The sequence below is a fragment of the Fusarium venenatum genome, assembly GCF_020744135.1.
Source record: "Fusarium venenatum strain MPI-CAGE-CH-0201 chromosome Unknown EDB82scaffold_4, whole genome shotgun sequence".
NCBI lineage: Eukaryota > Fungi > Ascomycota > Sordariomycetes > Hypocreales > Nectriaceae > Fusarium > Fusarium venenatum.
Window position 1 is genome coordinate 4441195 of NW_027072132.1, and position 20393 is coordinate 4461587.

General features: G+C 48.0%; 6 protein-coding genes across 6 annotated transcripts; 2 read left to right on the plus strand and 4 right to left on the minus strand.

Moving 5' to 3' along the window:
- Positions 1 to 816: 816 nt before the first annotated feature.
- Positions 817 to 3623, minus strand: EDB82DRAFT_515456 (ribonuclease H-like domain-containing protein). Its single transcript, XM_025738521.2, has 4 exons — positions 3181 to 3623; positions 2931 to 3127; positions 2523 to 2856; positions 817 to 2475 (listed from the first exon to the last, which is right to left on the minus strand). Exons 1-4 carry the CDS (start codon positions 3541 to 3543, stop codon positions 949 to 951), a joined length of 2421 nt encoding a protein of 806 aa, XP_025593273.1. The 5' UTR covers positions 3544 to 3623; the 3' UTR covers positions 817 to 948.
- Positions 3624 to 5811: 2188 nt separating this feature from the next.
- Positions 5812 to 7473, plus strand: EDB82DRAFT_480624 (glycosyl transferase; the record flags this gene model as incomplete). Its single annotated transcript, XM_025738522.1, has 2 exons — positions 5812 to 6121; positions 6179 to 7473. The coding sequence occupies 2 exons, from the start codon at positions 5812 to 5814 to the stop codon at positions 7471 to 7473; spliced, it is 1605 nt and encodes a 534-aa protein (XP_025593274.1).
- A 239-nt stretch (positions 7474 to 7712) lies between these two features.
- Positions 7713 to 10826, minus strand: EDB82DRAFT_326169 (VID27 cytoplasmic protein-domain-containing protein). Its single transcript, XM_025738523.2, has 2 exons — positions 10602 to 10826; positions 7713 to 10430 (listed from the first exon to the last, which is right to left on the minus strand). The coding sequence occupies exons 1-2, from the start codon at positions 10618 to 10620 to the stop codon at positions 8011 to 8013; spliced, it is 2439 nt and encodes an 812-aa protein (XP_025593275.1). The 5' UTR covers positions 10621 to 10826; the 3' UTR covers positions 7713 to 8010.
- A 449-nt stretch (positions 10827 to 11275) lies between these two features.
- Positions 11276 to 13387, minus strand: EDB82DRAFT_515466 (Prenylcysteine lyase-domain-containing protein). Its single transcript, XM_065608987.1, has 4 exons — positions 13259 to 13387; positions 12620 to 13140; positions 12476 to 12571; positions 11276 to 12427 (listed from the first exon to the last, which is right to left on the minus strand). Exons 1-4 carry the CDS (start codon positions 13350 to 13352, stop codon positions 11501 to 11503), a joined length of 1638 nt encoding a protein of 545 aa, XP_065463427.1. The 5' UTR covers positions 13353 to 13387; the 3' UTR covers positions 11276 to 11500.
- A 596-nt stretch (positions 13388 to 13983) lies between these two features.
- On the minus strand, positions 13984 to 17027 carry EDB82DRAFT_480627 (frequency clock protein; the record flags this gene model as incomplete). The annotated part of the gene is made up of 2 exons (XM_065608141.1): positions 13984 to 16664; positions 16724 to 17027. The coding sequence occupies 2 exons, from the start codon at positions 17025 to 17027 to the stop codon at positions 13984 to 13986; spliced, it is 2985 nt and encodes a 994-aa protein (XP_065463428.1).
- A 629-nt stretch (positions 17028 to 17656) lies between these two features.
- Positions 17657 to 18703, plus strand: EDB82DRAFT_480628 (uncharacterized protein; the record flags this gene model as incomplete). Its single annotated transcript, XM_065608142.1, has 4 exons — positions 17657 to 17682; positions 17934 to 18138; positions 18235 to 18282; positions 18332 to 18703. 4 exons carry the CDS (start codon positions 17657 to 17659, stop codon positions 18701 to 18703), a joined length of 651 nt encoding a protein of 216 aa, XP_065463429.1.
- Between the last annotated feature and the right edge of the window lie 1690 nt (positions 18704 to 20393).

Here is a 20393-nt window from a genome sequence, read left to right on the forward strand (position 1 = left end):
CGAAACGCAAGGGGAAAGCGACGGTTTGACTTTTTAGGCTGCAGCTGCCTATTTTTACTTGTTCAGTTGATAGCATCAATTACGTATTTTTCTCTAACATTATCAACTGTAGACTTTTATATACTATCACGCGACAAGCCTGTAAACATTATCTATTTATGTCACGGTCAAGGTCAAGGCCTGCAGCTACCTATGTATTGAACTCAGAGACCATTCAAAGCGGGGAAGGTTTGAAAATCCGGGGTAATTAGGGTACGGGTAACTCTTGCCTCCCTTCCGTAGTGGAGCTTGCATTATTGCATCGTCTCTCTGCGCCCTGGTATTGGATAGCTCTCGGGTTTCACAGCTTCAAGAATTGGCCTCCATCATTCGATTCATATGTCTGGGTGCTCCGATGGCTCTTCTTGTATACTCGTGCATGAAAGTCTTCATGCAAAATGGCCGGAGTATTTACCCTGTTCGATCCCTAGCACCCTGGAAATCGTACATACCATTGCTACGCCAACATGGTTCGGCAATTCATCGACAGCCTGTCCTTGCACAATTTCAGGGCAGAGTTAGAGGGATGTGAAGTCCAAAAGACTAGCTGGGTGAAGTAAACCCATCGATTGATCTAATATGGTGGGTAACCTGGACAAAGATAGACGCTAAAATCTTGCCAGAATAGAAGTCACGCTGCCAGAATTTGCCCAAATTTCATGAGCGCAAGGTAACTAAGCTGTTCTTCCTACACTACACCTAAACATTTTCCCATATATCGCGCAGTTACTGCCTAATGAGTTTAAATATGACCCCAAGCACATTACATTTACAAACTGGAAAAAATGAATGAGTAGAAACGAATATGAAGGATTTTGAGAGCATATCTATCCTGCGTCATAGTCTAAGCCCGTGAACTCCTGGTTTTGCAATAATTACCCAGTGCCTCTCCAACCCAATACATACACCTTATTTCTTGAATGTCGCGCTTCGCTCACCTCTCACTGGAGGTGCTTTGCGAGCTCCCTTGATGTCCGTGTCTGCAGACTTGGAATAGGGGTCAAACACCCTCTTCTTGCCCTTGACATCAGCGTTTGGTTCCCTCTTCGTATTGACCACTGATGTGGCCTTGCTATAATCAAAAGGCACTGCATCAAATTTCTTGACCTTATCATCCTCCTTTCTCTGTTTCTTCTGGGCTTTGCGGGCCTTCTTGGCCTCTTGCCGTCGGAGTTGTTCTTCCTTAGCCTTCTTCTCCTCTGCCTTACGCTGCTTGCGACGGGCAGTTCTGGATTCTGCTTTACCAGACTCATCCTCGATAGCAATGACTCCATCATCATCTTGCATCTCCTCGTCACTGTCTGAATCTGAGGATTCGGATCCTTCCTCACTAGAATCAGATTCCTCCACCGCATCCGACTTTCGTTTCTGTCCTCTCTTTAGAGTAAATTCCTCATCTTCCTCTTCAACTTGAGCACTGCCCCCTGCATTCTCCACATGATTGGGTTGTTCAGGGACCACAGCCGGGTCGGTGACGGTATTGTGTTGAACGTCTCCCTCAATCGTGCCCTGTTCAACGAACTTCTGCCAGGGGAACGGAATAAGATCCTCCTCAGCTTCGGAACGTCGCGTCGAAACATCCCACTGAGTACTAATCGGCATATCTCCAAATAACTGCGATCGAGTCAGCCTACTGACTGTGACCTCTCCATCAAGGTCTGGTAACTTTGTTGTCTTCCTGGCCGCAATAGGGACGCCATTCCTCATAAGACTGTCTGGTGCCATCGAAGTAAAAAAGTGAAGCAAACTTCGGCCCCCCTTGGCCTTGGACTCCTTGATGTACCCCCAGATCTCGTTGAAGCGCGGCCTGGCTAGCGATGCATTAAGAGGCAGCAAGCTGTGGAGGGCTTTTGCGTCCGGTGGGTTGATGCGAGAAATTTCCGCAATGTCCCTGGTACTGAGAACGAAGTTGGTGCTCTCGTCCTCCTTCCTGGCTGTGTTATCTCTCCATTTCCACAAGGCTCTGAAGACAGAGAATTGCTCGCTATCGAAGGCCATATGAGAGTTCTTGAAAACGTATGAGTACCAACCGCGAGAACCTTCACCGGTCTCCTCGTCGTAGCCGGGCTGTTCGTAGCGAGATAGAGACTGCTCTCTTGATCTTTCAAGGGCGCGACCAATGAAATCTTTGTCGGCATCAGATTTGTCTGAGGCTGCAATAAGCTCGTTTCGCACGCGATCGTAAATGTAAAGTAGGTAGTGGGTATCAGACCGAGCATAGTACAGCATCTCCTTGGGCAACGGCCTTATTCTCCAATCTGCCAACTGATATTGTTTGTCCGCGTCAAAGTCGACAAACTTGGACAGTAGGTACGCAAGACTCTTGGCAGGATAGTTAAGTTGCTCACAAGCGAAAAAGGTATCAAAGAGACCGTTCACGTAAAGTCCCAAATCTCGCTGCAGCCATACCATGTCCATATACGCACCGTGGAAAACCTGTCATTGTCAGCAAGAACTCGCCGCGTTGAGCTTGAAACACGCACCTTGACGATCTTGGGGTCAGTGAAAACTTGGTTGAGAACTTCGAGTTTATGGCGCCAGGGTTGCAGAGTATCGACAATCCAATCTTTCTCACGTGTGCTGACCTGCATCAGAGACACAAGTCCGACATAGGATCTGAAGTCATGATGTTCCAGGTCTACCGCAATCTCCTTCGCCTTCTTCAGCTCTTTCAGCATTTCGAGAACGCCTTCATATGTATCAACGAAAGTTGCTTCGGTCGTGTCAACAGGCTGATACATGATGGGCTCGGCTTGTTTAAAAACTCGTTTGGGGTATGCCATGCGGACAATCTCGTGCTCGTAAGGATGTTGATATCTGTTGTCAGGTGGTCAGTAACTAGTATTGCACAAAATCACAAAGAAGTGTAACTATAAGCATGGTAGACATACTGCGGCGTCCCGGTTTCGTCAGGCACGATATTGAGGCTCTCTTCTAAAGAAACCTTGGCGTTTGGCTTGGATGTAAGCATCGGCTTCCAAGGCGGTGGAGCAAAGTTGTCGGGCTTTCGCTCAAACTGAAGTTGAGGCTTGGACATGTTGGCGTTTCGAATGACCTTGTTCGTCGATTTGGGTTTCTTGGTCTTGTTCTATTGATAACAAGTTTTAGTTGAGAAATTCAGTAGGGATACAGTTGACATACAGAATCCGAAGCAGGGGGCTCCTTTCTCTTGACAAGTCCTGTGTACTCATCCAGCGCTGTGTCGGCCTTTTCGAGTGAAGAATCAACGATATCGACCACCCCTCTCCACTTCATCTCGATATCTTCTACATCCTCAAGCTTAGGCGCCTTGACACCACATGCCTTTCCGGTCGATTGCAACAGTCGTGTGGATAATTCGAGAATCCGTGAAGTTCGATCGTCAAGTTGTTGGCCCACATTAGGATTGACTGTACGCTGGAAGCTCAAGTCTTCGGCAGCGATACGGTTTACAGTCTTGATTGTAGAGACAAGTGACTTCTGGATGCTATCCTGGAGCGACTTGAAATCCTGTGACTTCTCCATGGTTGCGACAAAGAAGTGCGCGTTGCGCGTGTCGTTAATAATTTTGCTGGTGGTCGCGATGCAGTATTGTTCTCGAAAAATTACAGGCTTTGCTTTGTTGCACTTATCGATAAGATAAGATAATACATGTTGGAGGAAATATTTTAGTATACATTAGTAGTATACCGGTATACCTACCACTGTAAAAAAGACCAGACGAGATTGTTAGTGGTCACTTAGGCTTCATGCTCACTGATAAAGTGATCTAATATTTCTGTATAAATCTATCTACCAATTCATCCAGCTTTGTGGTATTTGATCAAAGATACAATGGACTCCTTCTTTGCACTCCCGTCCTCCCCAAAACAATAAACATTTCATAAAGGAGTTACCAAGTTTCCAGTCATGGAACAAAAGACGTAGGTCCAAGTCTTCGTAGCATTTTACAAGGCATACATTCCGTCTAGACGATTCTGGTTGTTTAGTGACGGCAACCGGACCGACGGTTATACATGGCCTGTCTAGGCATTTGAGACTGGTATCAGAGAAATGGTCCAGACCAACCGCTGGTATACGTTGGGTAGAGATGAAGACGGATTCAAGCCCGAGCTCTTCCTAGTTTCACAATTCTCGGGCTTTCTTTATTTCTATTTTAGAGGCGGCAGATATCTAGGACATTCTGGTCCGGCCAACAAACCTGAGCAAGGTACGAACATGGTTGTGATCTTATCGTTAATTGGCTAATTAGCTTTCTATGATAGAAAGTCCACTTTGCGGATTGGAAGACGGTAAAGTACCTGTCTGCTCACCTAGTACAAATTGGGCTTTGTGACTCTCAACTAATACATAGAACACTAAAGAAGCCTGTTCTGCATGCGTCACTATTGGATCAGATGTTTGAGATCAAGCTTTGAATCAGTCGTGTGGAGACTAGCTCTTTCTTGACCGGTTTTTAACATTTGTCCATCGTCTTCGGCTTTAGACTACACCTTGAGAATAGACAACATGACCGAATGCCTGTGATGTCCGTATATAGTGGCCGATGAATCGATCCCGTCTCCGGACACACCTCCGGACTGTCTCCCGAAACAATTGTAGGAGCTGCAGTAGGCGCCAATAGTTGAAGGCATAGAAGTGGAGAGAAGTTGTCGCATTATCTTTTTAATTCCTCTTATTGATGAACATGTACCACCCCATGGCCAAATGACAGGCACCTGATGATGTTTGTGTTGTGTGATGTTGTTCTGATAATGATCAGTGGTATTGTAAATGCCTCTTCCTCCACTCCTCAGGTCAAAGAAAACGGCCCGGATGAACGTCAACCAGGGAGCGGAAGGTATCGGATTGCGGGATAATACTGTTTTGAGTTGAGGCAAAAGAGAACATGAGAGAGAGATAACCAGCGACTTCGTTGTTAAGAAATCAACCCAAATCGGATGCGTATCAAGAAGGAAGAAACGAGGCAAACCATGTGTCGATTCGTTTAGTTGGAAAGCTGGTGGTATTCTAGATAGTAGTAGCTAGTGCATTTTACCTACTAAACTACCTTACTATAATCTCCTGAAACTATCAACGGCTTTTCATAATTGACAGGCACAAGCTGGCAAGCATAGAGATCTTTCTTTGGCAAGGTACACGACTGGTCTAGGTTGGGCTGGTTGCAGACACCAAATGCCAGAAAGAATGCCCCTCACTTGCTGTTTTTTCTCTTTTCTTCTTATCCCCTCAGCCCCATCCTTGTGACAGAGGTACTTGCCTGCTTCTTTCTGTCCAGCTTCTGGCTTCTTCCGTCCTATTGCTTCCTATAAGACCTCACTGACCTCCTCTCATTTTGTTTCCTTCTTTCCCTCCCAAATCTGCCATATTGCTTTCTTGTGAAGCCACTTCACTTTGAGTGAATCGCCAAATCAATCTGACTGATAAGCATCAACCTTGTTCTTCAAGTAGGTACTTGACAGTATCCGCTTACCACGCTTTTCTCCAATTAATCGACTGACCTCACGCGCAATAGCGTCATCGTTCCGCTACTCAACAACCCAAAGCTCCTTACGCTAAATCTAACCCCACTGTCTACTGGGGATCTACGCCTCTCGGCGTTGCGCCAGCTGCCAGGTCAATTCCCTGCCCCTCCACAGACCATCGCATCGAATCGACCATCGAACAAGAGCCGCGACGAGACGAGACCGATCACACCAAACCTGATCCTTTTCTCATTCTTTCAATTTCTCTCTCTTTGATCTTTTCACCTTCGAAGTTCATCTTCAAGACCTTTCGTCAAACACAATCAGAATGCCAGAGACCGTCGGAGAGAATGGCAACGCCGCCCCAGGCCGTCTGTTACTGCTTTCCAACCGTTTGCCCATCACCATTAAGCGATCTGAAGATGGGAGCTATTCATTCTCCATGTCCTCTGGTGGTCTGGTTACTGGACTAAGCGGTCTCAGTAAAACCACTAGCTTTCAGTGGTATGGTTGGCCTGGTCTCGAGGTCCCCGACAACGAAGTCGATGGTATGAAGCAACGACTAAAAGACGAGTACGGCGCACACCCTGTTTTTATCGACGATGAGCTTGCAGACAGACATTACAACGGTTTCTCAAGTAAGAACCACAAGCTCCTTGCCACTTAGCCATGCCTTTCTAACGAAATATCTCCAGACTCGATCCTCTGGCCTCTATTCCATTACCACCCTGGTGAGATCACATTCGACGAATCCGCATGGGCTGCATACCAGGAGGTCAACCGCCTCTTCGCCAAAACTGTTATCAAAGATGTTCAGGACGGTGACCTTATTTGGGTCCATGACTACCATCTGATGCTGCTTCCTCAGATGCTTCGTGAGGAAATTGGCGAATCAAAGAAGAACGTCAAGATTGGTTTCTTTCTTCACACACCATTCCCCAGCAGTGAAATCTACCGAATCTTGCCTGTACGAGAGGCACTCCTCACTGGTCTCTTAGACTGCGATCTCATCGGCTTCCACACATACGACTACGCTCGTCACTTCCTTAGCAGTTGTTCTCGCATCCTCGAGTGCCCCACGACACCAAACGGCGTTGACTGGAACGGCCGTTTTGTGACCGTCGGTGCCTTCCCTATCGGAATCGATCCCGATAACTTCGTCGAAGGCCTGAAGAAACCAAAGGTGCAGGAGCGAATCGCTGCTCTTAGCCGCAAGTTTGAGGGCGTCAAGCTTGTTGTTGGTGTCGATCGATTGGATTATATCAAGGGCGTTCCTCAGAAGCTCCACGCTCTTGAGGTATTCCTTACCGAGCACCCGGAATGGATTGGTAAGATCGTCTTGGTTCAGGTCGCTGTACCTTCACGACAAGACGTCGAGGAGTACCAGAATCTTCGTGCTGTTGTCAACGAGCTGGTTGGCCGCATCAACGGAAAGTTCGGTACCATTGAGTTTATGCCTATCCACTTCCTTCACCAATCTGTCAACTTCGATGAGCTCACTGCACTATATGCTGTTTCCGACGTCTGTCTTGTTTCATCCACCCGTGATGGCATGAACCTTGTTTCTTATGAGTATATCGCAACACAACAAAAGAACCACGGTGTTATGATTCTCAGTGAATTCACGGGCGCTGCTCAGTCTCTTAATGGTAGTTTGATTGTCAACCCCTGGAACACAGAGGAGCTTGCCAACGCCCTACATGACGCCGTCACAATGAGCCCTGAACAGCGCGAGGCCAACTACAAGAAACTCGAGCGTTATGTCTTCAAGTATACAAGTGCTTGGTGGGGTGCCAGCTTCGTTGCCGAGATGACCCGCCTTAGTGCTGAAGGTTCTCAACCCAAGACTCTTCGCAATGTCTCGGGTGCAGTGATTGGTTTGGAGCAGAAGGCACAGCAAATTGTTACTGGACTCGAGAAGAAGGTGGATGAACTGTTGCCAGGTAACGAGAAGGATGAAACCGAGACGAGCGAAGAGCCTTCTCAATAAAAGTCGTTAAACGGGGCATGAGTATGAAAGGAAGGGTTAACGTGTTTGGGTTTAAGCGGTCATGATTTGGGATTTCCTTGAAGTCTATTCTTTTTTTTATAAAAATCCAAGCGGCTTTGTCGCTTTCCAATTCACGGTCGACTATGTTGTTGGCTCACTAGTGCACCTCTAGAATCGTCTGTTATTGACTCTTTGCCCGACGTGAACAACGTGTTGGCCCCAAATAATGCTACGATTTTCTAATGTCAGTATGCTGGTCCGTAATGCTCATGCAGCCTATCAGTATTTGTTTCAGTATATGATCCTGAGAGCAGTCCGAAGAACATAAACTGAATTGTTTGTGATGCTTAAGCATCGGCAGCTGGTATCTAAAATAAAGAAGCATGAAGGCTCAAACCACTTCATGTCTTACAAATCCCAAAAATTCCACAAAACTCCTTTGATCAGATCTCCCGACTAAGTCATGTCACCACACAGGAATCCCCCTTAATCTGAAATGCTGACCGCGTGTGTACTCGTAACTTCTTACCAATCCACTCAATAGGGGGCATTGACGATGTCATCTTTGCCTAACTTGTATCTACCGCTCTCATGGTTCCCAATACGCCCCGAACCCCTGTGCGAGCCACCAAGCCGAATATTGCCAACAATGCTTTCACGGGTTGGCTTCTTGAGGCTCTGCTTCGCCACCATGTTGACCTCATTAGGCAGAGCGACAATGACGTTCTTGTCTGAGCCAAATTTAAAGTCGTCAGCCTTGACCTCTTCTTCATAACGCTTGATCTTGTACGATGCCTTCATGCCTCGGAGGATGCGCTTTAAGTTCCATTCGATAATGTACGGGCCTGTGGCAGTGATAATACTTGTTTCTTCGGCGCCCTCTCCAGTATTGAACTTGGCAGGCGTGAAGTCAACAGGCTTGCCAGTTTCGTGGTAGAATTGAGCAACATGCTCGGGAGTCAATGCAAGACGTCGAGGATGAGGCTTGTCAGTGGCCGCGAATGCCTTCTCAAATCCAAGCTTGCCTTCATTCTTGCCAGACTTTTGCTGAGCGTCAACAAGGAGGATGTAGTTCTTGGTAGTTCCCAAAATCCAACGACCATCAGCAGAGACATCGATGCCAGAGATCGGATCACCCAAAGCAGGAAGTTGGGTCTTGGCTCGAATACCAAGACGATCAAACAGTCTGATATCTCCTTTGTTGCTGGCGACAGCGATGTAGCCCTTTTCGGTGGTCGCAAGAGCTGAGAAGTCGTTCTTGGATGCGTATTGCTTCATATCGGCATCTACAAGTTTGTTTCCAGACAGTCGAGGATCAACGCGGTACAACGCGTTGTTTGAAACACCCAGGAAGGTCTGTTCAGACGTCATTTGCGCAAACTTGTTCTCAGGCGCAAATGTGACAACGGGAATATCATCGTGCACATGCCATTCGTCAACAACCTTCCCGTATTCTAGATCCATGCGGTAAAGCTTGTTCGGATCTATTTCGTTTTGCAAAATAAGGTCGCGATCCTCGCTATGCAACATAACCTTCTTGGGATTCATCAATTTACCCGATGGAGTGGTGACCTTGGAAATGTTGGTGGAGAATTCGAGGTGATTATTAGGCGTGTGCTTGAATACACCGATCTTAGATCCGCGGACAACAAAAGAGCGATCGTGCTTGTAGCCGACTGCCAGCTGGGAGTTGACCTCGCCATCTGCATTCTTGGGAAAGCTGCTGTCGTTTTCCTCATCGCTGTCGTATTCTTCGTCTCGGGCACGATCATCGTCGAGCTCTTCTTCCTCTTCCTCCTCTTCTTCCTCCTCCTCGGTCTCGGGGGCGTCTTCCATTGTTAAATCACCAAAGGCATCGAGAACGTATTCACGTTCCTTGTCTTGCATTTTTTGCCACTTGGTCTCGTTAAGCCTTTCCCAAATGGCTTGCATGATTGCTTCTTGGAACTTTTCAAGGGTAGGCTGATCCTTGAACCGAAGTAGCCAGGATCGCGCGGTCCCATCGTTGCTGAAGTGGTTGAAGACGAAGGAGAGGTATTCAAAATCGAATACGGGGTTGAAGTCTGCGACGACAGGAGTACCCAGGTAAGCTTTATCACCGGACTCGATCTGAAGCCAGTACTCCCACTTTCCAACCTCCGAGACCTGGGCAATGATGGAGTCGTCGACAAGGGCAAAATGTCCAGGCTGAGGGTCAAATACATGAAGCTCTGCCGTGACAGCAGCATAGATCTCTATGGCTTCAGGTGGGTTGTTGGCATCGGGTCCAGTTAAGACTTGTGGCTCAATCTCCTGCTCGGGGACAACTTCCCGAACAACCTCTGGGGCACGCTTCACAGCAGAGTTGGCGGCATTCTTGGACAACATGTCGTCGACAGACTCGATAGATCGAGCGAGTGTAGGACTATGAAGTGGGCTCGCAGGTGGGATAGGATCTTCCTCTTCAAACTCAAATTGCTGGAGGTCGGCCTCTGTAGCAGTGGAGTTGGGCTTGCGGTACTTGCGTTCGTACTGGCACTCTTGAGCGACTCTCACAAACTGCTGTACTTGCGCTGATGTGACAGAGGAGTCGCAAACAAACTGAAACAGGTCGCCAGTATCGCCGCTAAGATCCTTCCAGGCAAGAACCTTGTCACCAGTTTCTCGGATCTCGAAACGGAACGACAAAGCTTCGTCTAGCAGGAAGGTCTTTTCGTCCTTCTCGGATGCAAGAGCGTCGATTTCTGCGTCTTCGCCTTCCTCCTCAGCAAGGAGTTCTGCCTCGCCTTCTTCAAAAACACGCTGTACGACGAGCTGGTATTGGAATTCTTGGTTGGTGCGACGGATTCGGATGGCGGAATCTCTGAAGATGAGTTCGGAGTAGCCCTTGGGCGATAGAGGTCGAACGAGGTAGAGTTGGCCTTGAGGCAGCTCGATCAGGGTTTCCTGTGCGCTTGAACCGAAGATGAGCTTGCCGACTGGAAGAAAAAGGAAAAGATTAGTCGTGATATAATTTGACTGAGATGATGCAATGAATCGGAAAGTAAAAATATGAAACACCAAGCAGTCGGCCGATCCTGCACTTTATGCTGAAAGTGCAGTTGTTGGTTATAGGCGAAGGGTAGGGATGATGCGGGGCAGTCACTTACTTCCTCGTAGGGCGAACATGCTGATCCTGGCTTCTGAAGGCAGAAGAAAGAAAAAGGGAAAGAGGTGGGCGTAAGTGCGTGATGCGTGGGTGGACGTTGGCTCTTAATCAGAAGCTATGGCGCTGATGCGATTTCCCTAACTTCAGAAATGAAGAGGGAGGAAAGAAGAAATGGAAAGACGACGATACTATCGCCGCACTATGAACTAATAAAAAGCTGTGACGTGACGATAAGACACAGGGCAGAAGCGGGTAGGATCAGGCAGGGTCGCTCCTTCCCGTTCGCTACTGGCTCTTTCTTTTAGTCTTCTGCTTGTCTTGTGACAGCACGAAGGGAAAGTACAGTTGTGACAACACCTAACGTCAGATTTGACTAGGCCAACAGTTTGGGGCAAGAGCAAGCTAGAGCGTCTGTGAAGGTAACAAGCTGCGTCATAACAAGGAAGGAAGTACAGTTGAGAGACTGTTCACGCCAGGCTGTTTTTTTCTCTTTGTGTACTTTGTTCTTAACCTTGGTTGGAGGGGTGAAGGAGGGGTCCTTTTTGCCACAACTAACGTGCGCCACAGAGAACTGGGTGTCAAAAATACTAGATCGGTTTGCACGGAAATCCACCGCTTCCTCACCCGTTCATGTCTATGTTTTCTTTCACGCGAATTAAAGAGGCTAATGTAGTATTGTTTCAGATGTGGGGATTGCTTCATTTCCGTTGTCAGTTCAACAAGATTTAGACATCAAACAAAATGATTTCTCAAAAGAAGCTGTCATGCAATTTGCCTGTCATATCTCACATATGGTTTTGTATAATGAACGACTCTGAGGCTACAGCAGACACGCTCAAATGATGGTAGAAAAACAAGAAATGAAGTAGTGAACCATAGAAAGGTAGGTACTCATTGCCGTTAGAGCTCACCTTCAGCCTGCACTTTGATGCCTTCCACGTCTTTTCCCGATGGCCCTTTCTTATCAACCACAACTAAGGGTTCATCTGGGTGAGAGATCCCAGCAAAATGGTCAACCGCCAGTCGAGCCACATTCCTACCCATGAAAGCACTGGTCTCCATACATGATATGAAGCTTTCAATACCGGAAGTGTAATAGACACCATTACCAATAACAGGGTCCTCAAATGTAACACGAGGTAGCTCGATGGGATAAGCGTAGAACCAGTGAGGATAATACCACGAGATGTCCTCGTTCTGTTCCTTACCAGAGACAACCGGTTCAGGAACCTCGGTCCCCAAAATGCGGGTAAGGAACTCCGCGGTGACGGCTTTGGGCGAGAAGATCTTATAGACGCGCTCCTTCTGTCCAGTTTTGGGGTTGGTGATGTATTTCAAGGTGCTGATTGAGTAAAAACCGGTACGGCCAACACCATCGGCCCCTTGTCCTGCTTCTTCGCCCTCAGCCAAGGTCGTGTAAACCGTGGCGGGTGCCTTGCTACCGGGCTTCAGGCCAAAGAACTCGGGGTTCAGCTCTAAAGGCGATGCAAATAGTGTAACGTGAAGTTTGGTGTATGGAATCTCGTCGATTGCACGATCCAGAACACCCTCTCCCGCCTTGATGTTGCTGAACTGCCAGGGGTTGGCGATAATAATATTATCGAACTCCACGCCATAATGTTCGTTAGTGTCGTCCTTTGAGTGGGCATCTCTAGTTGCGATAATGTATTTTGATGAGGATGATGGCTGTGTCTTTGTCTTGGACTTTTCGATGGAGGCCACGGTCACGTTGTGGTATACAGTGGCTCCACTGTCCAATATCATCTCGTCAAAGATACGCCAATTACCTGTTTCGACAGACATGGCATTATCCGTGGCCAATGAAACCTATTTCATTTAGTCTTAGAGCTGGTGAATAAGAACGTCTCTACGAACCAGGGTCTCCAATCCATGGATGTAAGCCAGGTTGGAGGCATAGTTGACTCGCGTGGCAACCTGCAAGATCTCACGGGCGAAACGAGGATCAATGTTCTACACTATTAGTTATTGGGAATTTGTAATCAAGGATAACATACTTACAGCGTTTTTCAAGACCTGCTCTCCTGTAAGACTTGTAAACCGGTTCAAGCCCAACTGCTCTGCTCTTTGCGACAACGACTTGAAAGGAAAGTATGGGTCTTCATAGAGCTTGAGGAACTCTCCAATCATACTATCTACAAGCTTTTTAACCCTATATGGTGAGAGACCATATCTCCAAAACATCTTGGCGAGATCCCACCCTCCCCAGGACCCCTCAGTGGTCTGGAAGACGAAGTCGACACCATCCCATATGGCTGTCAGGTCGTCCTTTTCTAGCCGGTGAGGCTGGCTTAATGGGAGCTGGAATTGCCTGCTTGAATTGACAAGGATGCGATTGGCGCCAACGAAGATTGATGCGCCCAGCTCAATAGGTAGAGAAGGGTCGTTGTAGGCAGGGACCGTCAATGAACGACCTCCTACACGGTCCGTCTTTTCAAAAACGGTAATATTGATAGCAATATTCTCTTCTAGAGCATATTTCCGTAAGTGGAATGCCGCTGATGATCCAGCAGCGCCAGCTCCTACATCAAAAGGTTAGTATATGTCAGTTCTCATGAACAGAGCTGACCGTTAACGCCTTGGGAAGCATGCCAAGGGAGTTGGTCTAAAGCCTGTCCTGTCGTGAATCAATGTACGGACCAATAATAGCAACATTGTTTACAGCCTCAGCTTCACATGGAACACACAGAAGTGATCCAATGAGAGTCAATACAAAAGTCGTTGAAAAATACATCCTGTTTCGTGATGATGAGATTGATACGTCGCGTATCACGTCAGTTCGGGACTGAACAAGTAAGTGTCTGCTCACGTGACACGATAACAGTGTCTTATGCGTGTTCTTGTGGAAGTTCACCACATCATACGTTCACTACGCCCTAAGTTGCTTAATACTTGAAGTTGAACTAACAAGGCCAATCTTTGAGGCTTCATTGGCTTAAGGCAGACGGAATCCAGCCACACTGCACCCACCTTTGTAATGCTTCAGGCATGTATAGTATGACGGTGAATGGCGAAGTAGGCAACACAAATAGTGAACGAGGAGGAAACTGTAAATTTGGTATCTTGACAACCTGGAACAAATATGTTTCAGAAAAAGAATTCATACCAAGGCCTACGCTATATTGCAACCTTTGATCTCATAAAAAGAGTACCCAGGGAATCATGACCCTTCCTCTCTAAACGCCAAGCTAAATGCGACTTATGCAACCTTCCCTTGAAAACAGAGATTCAAATTTGTTCCCTGACCGTATAGAAATATGTGAAGAAACCCGGTTTTTTTCATTCTATATTAAACCTAAACCCCAAGTAAAAATCGTGAAATGCAGAATAATAATATGTTACAAACATATTGGATCAACGTAGAATCAGGGACTCTCGTTACTGCTGCTGTAACCACTCTCCGCCGCGCCCGCAGTAGCGACGGAACTATCATCACGGGATAACGCCGGATTTCCACTGTGACTCTTGCTTGCACCCCGAGCAGTGCCGGCAGCCGCAGCAGCACTACTGGTACGGCGGGCAGCTTGTCGAGGACGGTTTGGCAGCGCCTTTGGATCTCGGCTGGTCGCATAGATGTTCTGATTAGGCGAGTCATCGGGTTCGTCACCTTCTTCGTCACCACTGCTGAGATCAACGCCATCAGGGTAACCATCCGACTGATGCTGTAATGTTCGCTGTCCCATAAGGTCCCTCAGCGACGAAGATGTATCGAAATCATCCGAGATATCATCATCGTCGTCTACGGTAGACTCGCTGGGACTAAATGGTGGGAAGAAAATCGCAGGAGGTGGCAACGAGACTGGTGTCAGTCGCTTGATGCGACCTGACATGTATTCAATCTCGACAGGGAGGGGACCCGTAGGTGGCCAAGGTTTTAGACCGCCTGAGATTGGAGACGAGGTTGACATAGTTGCCAAGCGACGGACGACGGCATCCGTGGCTTCACCAATCCTTCCACTAGCCACCTGAACTGAGGACAGTTCATCTTGTTTCGATCTTTTCGTGGAGACAACTACCATGAAGTGATCTTCAGGCAGGACCCCGCCTAAACCCCAAGGCTCAAGGGGGTAATGCTGCATATATTGGGGGTTATCGCTCCAAGTGAAGTCCAAATCAATTTCGCTTGCATCATCGGTATCATCTGTAAGGCTTGGCGGGTCCTCACTATCGATATCCATAGCTGTAGTCGCTTGGGTCGGGAGAATCCCGCGGTCAGTCAATGGTCGGTAGTTGAGAAACGATCCAGAGTCTGTTCGTCGGAGAGGCGACAGGGGAACCTTGAAAGTATCCTTATCCGTTTGGGTTTGACCAGCCGCTCGCATTTGTGTGGTGGGTGACATATCACCGGGGTCCCCAGACAAGTCTGTACAGAACGGAGCACCGCTGTAGTAGATTATGGCGCCATCATGACGGCGCTTCCTACGGCTGGACGCACCGGAACCACTAAATCCCCATTTCGATTCGCCAACGTTACTTTCCTCAGGAGGGCCAAACGAGGAGACAGTCTCATCGAGCGAGGTCTGGCCGCCTGAAGAATCTTGTTGCGCAAACAAAGGCTTGTAGTGAAAACTTTCAGAAGGAGCACACAGCTGTGGGTCGTACTTGAGGCCGTTCTTGCTGGAGCTTCCTGACTGAAACTCATCGCCTGTAGAGCGACCTGTCTTCTGACGTTTGCGCTTACTCTCGGACCCGCCTTCCGTATCATCTGTTGATGGGCTCTTCTGAGAGTTGTATCCGGAACTGTCGCTGCTAAACCTTGTTCCCTCTGTTCCACCACGCCATCGAATTTTTCGGCCATCGGGTGATAACTGGAACTTGGTGCTCATGCCAGTCACAGCAGAGCGAACAAAATCAGAGGTGACGTTGATCATATGGAGCTGAGCCAAATTGCACAGCAAGTTCAGGTAGACCCATCCCTCAGCATCAGGATGAACATCATGGTTATGCTGTTCTGCTAGCAATTCCGGTGGCACTAAGCCAAGATGACGGATGTAATCCATGTTTTCAGCAGGTACTTGGGCACGGTCTGGGTCTAAATCACGGGGTCGTGTGGGCCGTTGTTCGGGCAAGGTTGTCATTGGAGGGGAGGGGTTTGTGCCTGAACCCGTGCTGTTGCCGTTACCACCAGACTCAGTGTTATCCCCATTCGAGTTCGACGCAGAGCCATTATCAGCAGATCGACTCTTTTTACCAGAGTGACCGGGTTGCTGTTCGGTAGATAGAATTCGGGCCTCTCTTGTAGGCTCTTTGCCGCTTGTTTGCAGTGTCGGAGGTTCGTGGATAGAGGAGTTTGAGGTGTTAATAACATTTGGTTGTGTGTCCGCAACAACATGCGCTAGAGCAGCAGATCCACCACTAGGCTGTACGGGTTGCTTCTTCACCACGTGTCGTCCGCCGATCTTGCCTGTGAATAACTGTTCTAGTCGACGAACAACAAGCTTCTTTCTCTCCTTCTCCGTCATGATCATGTGTCGCGGGTATAAACCCTCGGGAATATCCCGAAGATAACTCTCGACTGCCTCTGACGACTTTGCTTGCGAGCCCATGCTGGGACGGCTCAAAGAAGTTCCTGACGACTTGGCACCGGTGGACATAGAAGCATACGCTGAGTCGGCTGGGCGAAAGTTGGATCCTGATGATGAAGATGCATGCTTGGATCCAGAACCGGAGTACATATTATCGCGGTTTGCATGGCGGGATTTCTTCTTGTTCTGTGATGACGATGTATCAGGGGATCCATCAAGACTTGCTGCAAAATCTCGGAGTGTGGCCTCGAGTTCCCTCTTCTTCTTCTTTGGCAGTCCATGGCACTTGATCTCGAAAAGTTTCTCCTTTCGAAGCATATCGGGACCTGTGTTCTTGTAACGTTTGAGTTCCTCCCGGAGCTTCTGGATTTCTACCGTGAGGTCATCGATAACACTTCGGTAATCATCTGCACTGCTGCTGTGTGCTGTTGTAAGTTTAGGGGGTGCGAGTTGATGATGATTGTAGTAGGGTTTGTCTTCGTTTGAGGAGTCGGATTCTTTTTGGAAGAAAGGGGGGTCGACTGTCCACCAAGTTAATGTGCTGCTCGTTCCTTTTCTATTTTTTTAGATGATCATTTACCTTCCATAACATTACTGTCGAATGTGGCAGTTGGGTTCTGGTTCGATTGATCAAACCATGTGTTAGGGTCGCTTTGGCCGGTCTCATTGCTATCGCCCGTTGAATCACGCCGAGGCGATGTTGTCGTCGTCTTGGCAGTGGGCCCTGAGCCCTGACTGGCCTTGAGTGATGCATCACGTGCTAATCGGTGATGGCGAAGAGTGACCGAGTTGGCTGGGGATGTTCGTCGGGGGAGCGGGTGGCCAGTCTTGGAACAAGACGGCGGCGGTTGCGTTCCTTGAGATATATCTTGGTTAAGTGGCATTGTCTTTCATATGCTTCAGGTTTGAAATATTGATGATTGGCAATCTAGCATTTCCCGAAATGAGAGGCAGTTGGCATATCGTAGAAGACGGCCGCCGAGCTGTGTTCTGGTATAAACGCCAGTGTCTGACAATCCGTGACGTAGGGCCTGGAAGCACCTTGTAGCGAGCTAAGAGCCTGGACGTCAGGGGACTTATTAGCACAATCCGTTCATTAACATAACTCAACAATGATGCCGGGTATGAGCAACGAAGGTTCTCGCAAATGGCGGAGAAGAGCTTCTATTGGCTGTTGGGCGACAAGCGATCGATCGATCGATGCTTCAGCGCCAAATGACGAAAGATGATGGCAGGCCAGTTACACAGTCTCAAAGGGGAACAATGCCGGGTGTTTTTGGGACACTCACCTTTGCTAAAATTCACGTCAAAGCAATTAAGACCCTGAAATTTAATTTTATCAAATCCCCAGTTTTGATCCGACTGAGCAATTCTTTGATGGAGAGATTTCCCGTATGCTGATATTTTGATGTCGCAGTTCTCAATTAGTCGGAATTAGAGCTGACTCTCCGCAATCAGCTCTTGGCCGCAAAAATGTCGTATCCACTCGTGAATTGCAATCGTTTCAGTGACGATGCTCCGGTTGTCTCAATATAGTTGGTAAGTTTGTTGGATTTAGTGACCAGAATCAATGGATCGCAAGATGCCAAAACCTTGCAATCGAGTCGTCGCGTATGTGACCAAAATCTTGTAGGGGGATAATCGGATGTGTCGCAGACTTGATGAGCAAGTTATTATTGGAAATTTCTTGTTTTTCAAATACCGAATCGTGTGCAAGGTTGTTGTGCTGGCGATTCGTAGCTTTAATTCGTAGCTTTAATTCGTGTAGAGTGATTGGTGATACCGATCAGGTCAGGTCGTCGTGGTCGGGAATGCCGTAAGGAAGAGTGGGAGCTTTACCAAGCAGTAAAGCCAAACAAGCTTTCAAAGACTGAGGAGGTGTTTGTTCTTGAAAAAGAGAAGAAGTGGTGGAGTCCAGTATTCCAACGGCCGATATATGTAAACCAGGGTCGCTCAGGGTGGCACTCAGGTGGTACCTACTCAAATCGACAGGGTGTGAGGAATCAAGAGAGAAGCGACCGTTCCAAGGCGGCAGAGAGGGGAGAAAAAGAGGTCTAGAATAGTTGAATGTGGTGTGGACGGTTTGGATAGGATGGGAAGCCAGAGGAAGCTCAGGGTCAGGTCAAAAGAGTAAAAAGGGTAAACAAGCCACAAGTGGGAAATACCGTCGTCGAAGGATACTTAACAGAGCAGTCTGTTTAAGGGTGGAAGTCTGGGAGGCAAATCTTCATGGTGGCAGTGGCAGTGGGCAGAGAAAGAAGAAGGTATTCAGGGCCCAGCAACAACCAACTTCGACATGAAGCATGCCCGCCAGGTCCAGCCAGAGCCAGAGCCAGAGCCACAAATCAGACTACCAGGGCACACCCGAGTCCCGGTGTGTAGTAGCGGTATCGCAAGGCGGCGAAAAGAAGGGTTGAGTGAGGAATTGCCAGGTTGGGACGAGGATGCAAGAGCTAGAAGGTCAGATCGAGCCCCCATTGCTCCGATTCCCAAGTCGCTGGAGAAGTATAGGGATCAGAGACCATCGGGTCCAAAAAAACAAAGCAGGGACCTCCTCTAACGGGCTCGACTAGCGCAACACCATGAGTGTGAGCGAATTATAGATGAACCCCTTTTTCCCGGTAAACACCTGGTCTTGCCTCGTCCACCAACCGACGGGACACTGCAAACAACAGCCGTTCAAGGGTGGCGCTCGTAAGACTTGATAGACTGACACCTACAACTGTCACCTCGCTTGCGCCCAGACTCCCAGTGCGGGGGCTAGACGAGGACGGTCAAGCCAATGACGGTCCAAACTCATGGAAAGAAAACAGGGCAACTGGCTCGTGTACTAGTGCCGCGGAAAGAATAGTCTTGTTTTTCTTTCAGTGGCTTCGGTTCGGTTGTCGCTGATCTTGATTTGTGCCTGTCATCGGCCTTGGTCAACCAAGGCATTTGGCTTCAAGACTCCTGCAAACTGCGACGCGAAACGGCACACCGGAACTTTGCTTTCAGGTGACATGGATGCAACTTCTATCACAATAGAAGATATTAAGAAATGCCGAAACATGTGGTTTGATTCAACCATTTACAAATTCCTGGAAGGCTTCGAATTTCCTTGGATTCTACGTGTGAATCATTCGATTCTTACATTAAAACCAGAATGAGACGCTCTGAAAACCCCTCCACCAGGAAATAGACATTGATCGATGATTACGAAAAACGATGGGGCAGGTATTCGGAGGTAATTTCTGACCACCCACCTACATACAGGCTACCACCCACTTTACACCCGACTTCACTCTCCCTGCAATTGATCTTCAACCATCCAGCAACAAGCGACTTGCTCCCGCCAAACATTCGATGTTACGGCGAAACAGCATTTGTATCTTGTTTCAGTAATGATATCTACGTATGCGTACCTCTGGTTATCTTGGCCTCCAACTTTAGAGATTTGCCATCCGTCTCGCGATAAGCTCCTCTGATACAAATGTCCTAACACGATTCGCGGGGGTCGGACAAAATATCCGCCTCCCTGAGATATCCATACGTTCATAATTCTTGGAAACCTCGTGAGCTGCCCTTCCCAGAACGATCTCCAACGCTTCTACTCTGTTCTTTGCACCCCGACTGCTCCACTATAGCTTGCAATTTGCTACTGTACTCGTATAAAGGCATTGTCTCAAGGTGAGATGTGAGCTAATAGTGTATAGTGCCTTCAGTCCTGTCGTCAGCTGTCCTGAATACTGAGGCTCTCTTGCAGATCACTTTCCACATGACGTCGACCCTAGTGAGAAATTTCAGGGTCCTTGCGCACGCAACCAATATCCTGAGACCCTGAGACCCTGAGACCCTGTTTAGAGCAGTTTCGAATTATTTCTGCGGCAAAAGTCTTGTTTTCCTTGGTTTCTCGCAGTACATAATTCAAGAACACGAATCAAGAATTCTCTGATGCCGTTAAAACAAGGTTTATTCAGTTTCCTTATGAGAAAGGAAAGTCACGAGACTTAGGCAAAGATGCAAATCAGCCCAATCCTATTCCGATCCTCCGCCGTTACTTACCTCCTAGGCTAGGTTAGAAGCGTAGGGAAAGTTCCCGCAATCACCAAAAACGCATCTCCAGCCAGGATGTGCGCACACTAAACCTTCTCTTCCTTGGCAAAAGTATGCCAAATCCCGAGATCCCAAATATCGAATTCTCAAAGCCATAAAAAAAATCTGTATATCGAGTGGCGAAGAGCATCTTTTGCGCATATCGCCACGTTGCTGTT